This window comes from Juglans microcarpa x Juglans regia, chromosome 6D (assembly GCF_004785595.1).
Source record: "Juglans microcarpa x Juglans regia isolate MS1-56 chromosome 6D, Jm3101_v1.0, whole genome shotgun sequence".
NCBI lineage: Eukaryota > Viridiplantae > Streptophyta > Magnoliopsida > Fagales > Juglandaceae > Juglans > Juglans microcarpa x Juglans regia.
Window position 1 is genome coordinate 9,126,575 of NC_054604.1, and position 8,644 is coordinate 9,135,218.

Consider the following 8,644-nt stretch of genomic DNA (forward strand, 5'->3'; position numbering starts at 1 on the left):
TCCATAATGAACCGATCGAGTACTGAAACCATCTCTAGCTGTGTGTACATGATATATATGGTTATAAAGTCTAACTTGTACTGTGCAAATCTCACTGTCATATGTATAAACTTGTGGTCCTTGTGTTCTGAGTGGATGCCTTAAAGAACCTATATATACGTTGGTCCCTAATCTATAAGCTGGCGTCTCTATCTATATATTTGCTATCAAACACTACGCCAGCAGCTAGCACACATGCACCACAACTTTGGAAGTTGTAGGACTGCACCCTTTATCTAAATTGAATTTCTCAGCCTTTCTTTATAAGTTGTCTTGCATGTGAAATCATGTAGCTAGCCAATTACTGATGATGATGATGATGATCTACAAACTCAGATTTTACCATATAGCCCCATCATGATGTTTTCCCCCAGCTTCCACTGTGCGTGCCAGATCATGATGATAATCAGCCTCTTTCATCTGTTGAAAAAAGAGGATGAAAACTTTACTACAAATTGACCAAGCAGCGTACGAATTCCGATATTGAATACTTCTGGTTTTTTACTTAAATTCTGAATTTCCTCTTAAGTTCATTTTCTCTTGACATGCATGAGAATCATAACCTCAAATAAATAAACATGCATGATTCTCCAACTTCAGGGTTTGAGATATATAATTGTACATATATGTTCCGATATCGTCTGGTGATATATATAGTTCCACATGACGTACTAGCTTATAGGCATTAATAGGCATGCATGATCTTTCAATCCTCCATGAAATGCACTAATGATGATGAAGTTATTTGTACTACTTCATTTGAACCGATGCTTAATTTGAAGCTAACTATTGTTAAAAGACACGATATAAATAATAAAATCTATATTTTTCCATTTTTGAGTATGAAATAAGTGATGATTTTGAATGATATTAAACTAGCAAAGGTTGTTGACTGATCTAAACTATACCAAATTTAATAAAATATTTCATGTATACGTACTGTATGCATTAAAAACTATTTAATTATATATATATATATATAGCTTGTACGTACTGTTATATTGATAAATTTAAAACAATATATATCTACCTTGTAGTACTATTATATTAGGAAATTTAATCTAGAGGCAGGAACGTTCGTACATGCAGCTAGCAAGTTAGCAACTGGCCGGCCACCAAGCCGATTAATAATTAAGCCTGTGATTTTTTCAATGTGTGGTGTGTAAATATATATATATATATATATATATATATATATATATATATATATATACACGACGTAGGAGCGAAATTGACAAAATTACTAGTGTTGTCTGATTGGTACGTGTCACTGCGAATGGTCACGGCCATGTGGGTCTAGCTAAAAGCATGCCCTTCTTTTTACCTTCGATCCCTTGCAACAATATCATCATCATGTATCGGTTAAAATTAAACGCATGGCCAGCATCTTTTCTTCGATATCTCTAAACTTAAATATTCTCGACATTTCTGAAAAATATTTTTATTCTGCGTAGCGCCTTTTACCCAGCTAGCTGCTGCTCTCCATGACTTAGTCGATAGATCTAAGCTGAGCATTCTTGAAGACTTTTTTGGGACTATGGCAAGCATATTATTATATGCATTCTCATCCTCATTTATGTTGGATAATCAATAGCTAGCCTGCTCGCAGCATGCCAGCTGAGAAGAGTTTCTTTGCCTCATGTAAGTTCATGTTCTTCTTATAATGATCATATCCTATTTCAATTTCAATTTCAATTATCAGGCTAGCTAGCTGGATGCATATATATATATATATATATGTGTGTGTGTGTGTGTGATGTCTGCTTCTTTAATTTCTGATTATTTCATCATGTTCGTCTTATATATCTCGAATCAGATCTCTCTCTCTCTCTCTCTCTCTCTCTCTCTCTCTAAATAATATAGGTTTCCATCTGCCCTAGATTCTCTTCTTTTTTTTCTTTCTTAATTTCCTTTTTATGAAGGGGGCAAGGTGGAAGCCTTTGCCCTAGATTTGTAATAGCCATTCAATATTCAAAAACATCTTCTTCTTCTTCTTCTCAGAAGCAACGTGTTTCTGCATTTTCTTTTATGTTTCTATGTCAGATGCAGCTTAACGCAGTTAAATATACTAGCTTGATATGCTCAAAGTAGCTGCCATAATTAATTTTCACATAATTGAAAGCTGAGCTAAACATGATCCTCCAGCTAACTAGCACGTACTCATAATCTATGGATCATCATAATGAAATTAGCATGATACATATAAATCATTGTAATTACGTTATAAGTAGCTAGGGATGATCATCACACTCAGAATATATATAGATCTAGCTATATGTAGGAAGCTTAATACTAACAGATTAATTTCTATTATTGGTTTCATTTGATCCTTGCATGCACAGCCCAATAATGAGAGAAGTAAGATGATCACAAAATCAAGAGACAAAGATGTTCAAGCTAAGCAAGAAAGCCCAACCGATTACAGAAAGTGTACTTCATCAAGGCAATGGTCAAGATCTAGAAATCCAAGGATTGTACGTGTCTCTCGTTCTTTTGGAGGAAAAGACAGGCACAGCAAGGTTTGCACCATAAGGGGATTGAGGGACAGAAGAATTAGGCTTTCAGTGCCCACAGCAATTCAGTTGTACGATCTACAAGAAAGGCTGGGGCTTAGTCAGCCCAGCAAAGTCATAGATTGGTTGCTTGATGCCACTAAACATGATATTGATCAACTTCCACCACTACCAATTCATCAGGGATTTGGTCAATTCCATGAACAATTTTCCCATGAACCAAGCACATCTGATCAGTACTCTTCTGTCATTTCTTCATTCGATGCAAATGCTGCATTTATAAAGGAAGTTGCTGATAAAGGAAAGTGGGTCAAAACAAATGAAGAAGATCAGATTCAGTATGGAATTGGTGGACAAAATCCAAATCAAAAGCTTTTCCCTACGCCAAATCATTCCTATTCCTCTTCCTTACCAGGATTGCTAAACAATGCCGTGGCCTACAATTCTTACTATAATTCTGAGCCTTCTGCTTTATCTTTATCTCAGTTTGAAAGCCATGGATTATCTCCATCACATATAGATCATCATTCCCATACAAGCAATGCCATACCAGTACAGCTTCCATCTGGGTCTCAATATTTTTTCTGTCCATCTTCAACAACATTACCAGCAGTTTTTACTCCATATCCTTCCTATATTTCGACCCTAATAGAGAGTGACCCAAGACAGATCAACCATATCCAATTGTTGAGCTCAAGTTCACAGCATGTTCTACCTCATCATCCTGGCCTCATTCCATCTCTTCATTCAATTGGATCACCTTTGAAGCCCTTTGCAGCAAATGATCAGAATCCCATGCTAATTCCTCAATCACATCCCAACAATCATCAGAGCAAACTGGATCGATCATAAGGATAGCAGTGGTTCTTAATTATTTTGCCTTCTTGATATCATTCTACGGTTAGCTTATCATGGATGGATATGTTCAACAACTGGCAGGCCAGAGAGGAATCATGATCAGTTACAAGTAAGACACTCAAAACAAAACAAAAAAATTCCTGCATCTAACCCATGATTTGCAGAAAATGGTGATCATGATCATGTCAATACATGCAAGTTTGTAATGATTATAGTACTTGAGATATTTGAGTGCTTATATATATTTTTTTGTACCAAACCAATTAGTTATTCAATAATGGAGATATTAGAGAATTTTGAATATAATGCGTCATTTGAATCACTACTGCATAATATATAATTATAAATAGCGCGTAGTCATTTAAAATTTGCTGATCTTATTTTTGTCAGTAGTGTTCTAATAATCTATTTTAGACCATTACAAGTGAAATACTACTTAATAAGTAACAGTAATATTATGTTAAGTGAATTTAATATTCTTACAACATTAATTATATGGTACATACTAATATGTACGTAGTGACTGTACTGCAACAAAATTACTTTTTAAGGACAAAATCTTTAATTTGTCTCAAAAAAGATTTTATTTCGTCTGTATTTTAGGACAAAAAATTTCATTCTCAATTCATCTCAATACGTCTCTAAATAAATTTTGATTCTTTCCATCTATATATATATATATATATATATAATATGTATATATATAGATGATAATGACCTAGATAGTATATACAAAAATATTAGAAGTACTTGGAGTCTTGAAGATATTAATTATTATTATCGGGGAGTAAGAATTTAATTTCTCTGATAAAAGAAAATTAGTTCAAATATATATATATATATATATATAATGTTAAATTAAGATATTACTGAATTATTTCTTTTTGAATGTTGATAATTAATTTAATTTAAACGAAAACACGTTTACACTAGCTGTGTATGTAATTTGGACACTTAATAATTATTTGGTTATACATATGTTGTTCTTTCCAAGCCATATATATATATATATATATATATATATATATATATAAGAAATACTTTAGCCACAAAGGGATTATACAAAAATTAACCCACAAACTGATGTGCCTTGATACAGTATGTCAAATTGTAAAGTTAATTTTATTGTAAAGTAAATCTAACAGATCATATAAAACCACATCAATTTGTGGGTTTATATTTGTATACTCTTTTTGTGTATGTAGCACTTATATATATATATATATATATGTTGTTCCTCTTCATAACAGCCCAACTGATTATAGGAGAAAAATAGTCCACCATTAATAACAATTAGACAAGTAGGAAAATAGAGAAATATACACTACACAAACACACACACATGATTAAAATCCAAACATGAAATGAAAACAAAAAGAAAAAAGAGAAAGAGAACACCCATGGAAGCCTCTCGCCCATATCAGATCCCTCACCCGTAGCCTCCCTCCCTCTCGCCCAAACGCAACTTCATGATTTACAGTAAATAAAAATCACCACAAAAGAGAGAGAGGGAGAGGGAGAGAGAGAGTTCGTGAAAAATTTGAGTGGAGGAAAAAAAAATCAAAAAACTTAGAAGATTGGTGCTTCTGTGAAATTTTGCGGCGACTAATTCATAATTATGACCTTTTTGTGGAGGAGTGTGTCCTTCTCCCAGCGCTCTCATGCCCAAGCTGATCTTAGCTTTACCCCTTTTTGTTCCATCTAGCTCCACTACAAGAAAAACGAGTTTTTGTGACCAGTTAATTCTAGCGAAATGACTATTTGCAACTAATTTTGATTACGAATAGTCTTTTGGTTACAATAAATTGGTCACAAAAATCCGTTTTTCTTGTAGTGCTCCAAGCATCAAAACTCTTTAGGAGGTTTCTCGTTACTGGAGTACTTCTTATCAATACTCCCTCCCAAGGTCCCACTCCCTCTGCCAGCCCTTGGTCTCTCCACAAGTGTCTCATGTTAATTTTGTATCTCTCTTGCTCATGCAAGAGTCGTGATTTTGCAATGGCTTTTTGCAAGGGAGGGGTTTCGAATTCGTAAGAAGCTTTTTTCATTTGTTATGGGTTTTAGTCAAATGTGCGCTTCTATATATAGTGTGCTATAAGGTGAAAGAACTACGTGGAATGCTATTATTGAGGGGCTGTTTATTGAATTAGAACAACCGGAGCGGTTTAAAGGTTTTCTCATATATATATATAGCATCCGCATGTATTATAATTAAACCGATATATCCAAAAAAATTTCATTTATTATAGTACTAATTATATATCTCAAAATTCTAAAGATAATTAGTTTAATAGTTAGCTGGTGACATTATATATATATATATATATATATATTATACACACACATGTTAATTATAAATTGTCTTAGAAAGTAGGTCTCTAGCTATTTTGGGTATGAAAAAATTTGATTTTCCATCCAAACATGATATTATAATTATATATAAGCAGTGAAGAGATTTTCTCAAAGAAATGAATTTAATCTATCATTTCGCACATGCATATTATATATATAGAGTATGGCTTGAAAGAAAAGAAAAGAATATGGGGGAAAAGGATCCAGCTCTCTCATTATGGGCATGCAGAGGTATACGTACAGCCTTGCACTTAATTAGTCTTTGCTACAAGAGCAATGCAACGTACAATCCCATTTCGGAGACTGTAATGTAAGTTTAGGTAATTTTATCTTTAAAATTTTTTAAAGTTATAAAAATATCCCTCTTAAAATAATATTTTTTCTCATTTAATAAAGGGTCTGCACATACAGTTCTCAAGTAGGACTGTAAATAGAATTTCTGTTGCTACAGTTGATCAGTGGGAGAGCTAGGGATGATCATATGCCTCGGATCCCCTCTATCAAGGGTGGAGTCATGCCCAACTTTCTAGCTGTGACGGGGTATATAGTTCATGCCCATCGGAGGGGAAGATATATACTTAATTCCCTCTAATTAATACGGGGCGTGAATCCCTGCTGCCACAAGCTAGAGCCGGCCGAGACGCGGGAGGGGAAAGGAATCCGATCGAGGATGATTCCATGACCTTGTTTGCCTTTAATTATTTTGTCGTTTACCTTTCCCTTTATTTTCTTAATGAATAGATCAACATTTAGTATTAATTAAAAAGAAGTGCTACATGTATAAAGAGAGTGTATAAAAATAAATTTATAAATTGATGTGATTTTATGTAATTTGTTAGATTTAATATTTTACAATAAAAATAACTTTACAATCTGACGTATTGATCAAACCACGAGTTTGTGTAATCTTTTGTAGCTAAAGTTTTCTCTTATTGAAATAAATACACATACATACAAAACTCTAAGTGCAGTATTTTTTCGCACTCCTTGCGTACGAAACCAGCTGGCATGCCAAAAAATGAAATTATGCGTAGCAAATCAGAAGGAATTGCGTGTGTTCTGGGCGAGACCACTCCTCTATCTACTCAGGTGGAACGAATAGTCCCAAAACAAGATCGAACCAACTATGTCGAAAAGATAGGAATCAAAACAAAAAGAAGTTGAGAACTATCATGAAGACATATATAGTCGATACAGTACCTGCTATAACTAAATTTGCCTTTCGGGGTAATCTCTTTGGACTGGTTTGGTCAGCAATAATAATAACAATGATGATCACCAGCCATGCATTTTCAGCCGTAAAGCTCAGCTGGTCGGACTGGGACAACAAACGCAAATAGTCAATAAGACGGCTAGCTCTCTCACACTGTAATGCATTCTCTAACAAAACGCTTATTTTCTTTGAAATCCAAAACACCCTTAATCCTTTCGATGTACAAAGTCCCCCAAAATCAAATAGAAGGCAAGATCGCAATACATGCAAACCATGTTCAATTTTCCACACCAACCTAAAAATGCATAGAAATAAACAAAATATAACTCCCGTTTTCCTTGACAAACTCCACCAAGTGATCAAGCACAAACTCGAAGGGAAAAAATATAAGAGGATTCACTTTCTTTGGAATTTTTCTTGGTATATAAGGAAAGAAAAAAAAAATTCTTAATTTGGATCGTGAACAAGAGAGAGAATGAAGTTGTGGAGAGGAACTCGATCGGTCGTCATCCCTTGCCAAGGTATCTATCTCCCCACCAAGACAATATCAGATGGCAGGCCGAAACGAAATCTCTGTGGAGGTCATTCAGCAGATATACACCAAAGACCGAGAGGCGAAGATTACGGTGTTAACAAGTTGGAATCAGTTTTTGGCTAGCTATTTTATTTCGGTGTATCTAATTATGGTTATGGTTACGAGGAAAATTGATTGTATTTATGATTAACCATTTTTAATAAAAACATTAATAGACGCGTGAAACCAAAACAAAATAAAAAAACAAAAATTGATGCAAAGGGAATAAAATCTGGGCCTTCCTCGATCCATATCACTTCATGCTCAAATTGCACCGCTGCCTTTGCTAGTGAATAAGCCCCTTCATTGCCTTTTCTATTGATGTACTGCACTTTCCAGTTATGTCTTCCCCTCAGCACTGCTAATTTGATGTCTTCAATGATGTGTCCACAGAGAGACAAGTCCTGATCTTCTCCCCTATTAACATCATTCACCACCGCTTGGGCATCCCCAGCTTCCAAAATCACCTTATTCAACCCGAGATCATTACATAACTCCACAGTCTGCCATAGTGCTAAGCTTTCTGCCAAAGTTGGGTCTTTGACTGGTTGCTTCTTATAACATGCACTTGCCATTACTTCACCTTTTTCATCACGAATGACAATACCTATCCCCATGTTTTGTTCATTAAGAGAAGCATCCAAATTTGCCTTGATAAATCCTTGCATTGGTTTCCCCCATGTCTACAATCTTCTTCTGTTAATATTACCCTCTACAGATATTCCCTCTGCCCTGATACTAGAGCCTTCTCATTCTCTCGTGCTGACTGAAAATCTTCAAGGACTGATCTTGCTGATCTGACTACATTGCTAGGGCTTTTAAACTTGTCTTCAAAAATGAAAGAATTTCCTCTCAGACAAATCATTCTCGTTGTGACTGCAACCAAATCCAACTCCTCTTCTTTTAGCCTTTCCATTAATTTCTCCCATGAACAAAGAAAGCTTTCTTCAGTGCTTGACCATTTTTTGAATAGGTTTTAAAGAATCTGCCCAAACATCCCTTGCTGCAGGACACTGCCAAATGACATGCATAGTAGTCTTCTCCTCTTGACAACATATCGGGCAATTGGGATTTTCAACTATTTTTCTTTTCCAT

The 8,644-nt window shown here is 34.8% G+C and overlaps 2 protein-coding genes across 2 annotated transcripts; one reads left to right on the top strand and one right to left on the bottom strand.

The window, feature by feature from the left end:
• The first annotated feature begins 338 nt into the window (after nt 1–338).
• Nucleotides 339–3,633, top strand: LOC121236217 (transcription factor TCP5). The gene is made up of 3 exons (XM_041132756.1): nt 339–507; nt 1,494–1,680; nt 2,382–3,633. The coding sequence occupies exon 3, from the start codon at nt 2,403–2,405 to the stop codon at nt 3,402–3,404; it is 1,002 nt and encodes a 333-aa protein (XP_040988690.1). The 5' UTR covers nt 339–507; nt 1,494–1,680; nt 2,382–2,402; the 3' UTR covers nt 3,405–3,633.
• A 3,619-nt stretch (nt 3,634–7,252) lies between these two features.
• On the bottom strand, nt 7,253–8,217 carry LOC121235360. Its single transcript, XM_041131710.1, has 2 exons — nt 7,807–8,217; nt 7,253–7,270 (listed from the first exon to the last, which is right to left on the bottom strand). Exons 1-2 carry the CDS (start codon nt 8,215–8,217, stop codon nt 7,253–7,255), a joined length of 429 nt encoding a protein of 142 aa, XP_040987644.1.
• Between the last annotated feature and the right edge of the window lie 427 nt (nt 8,218–8,644).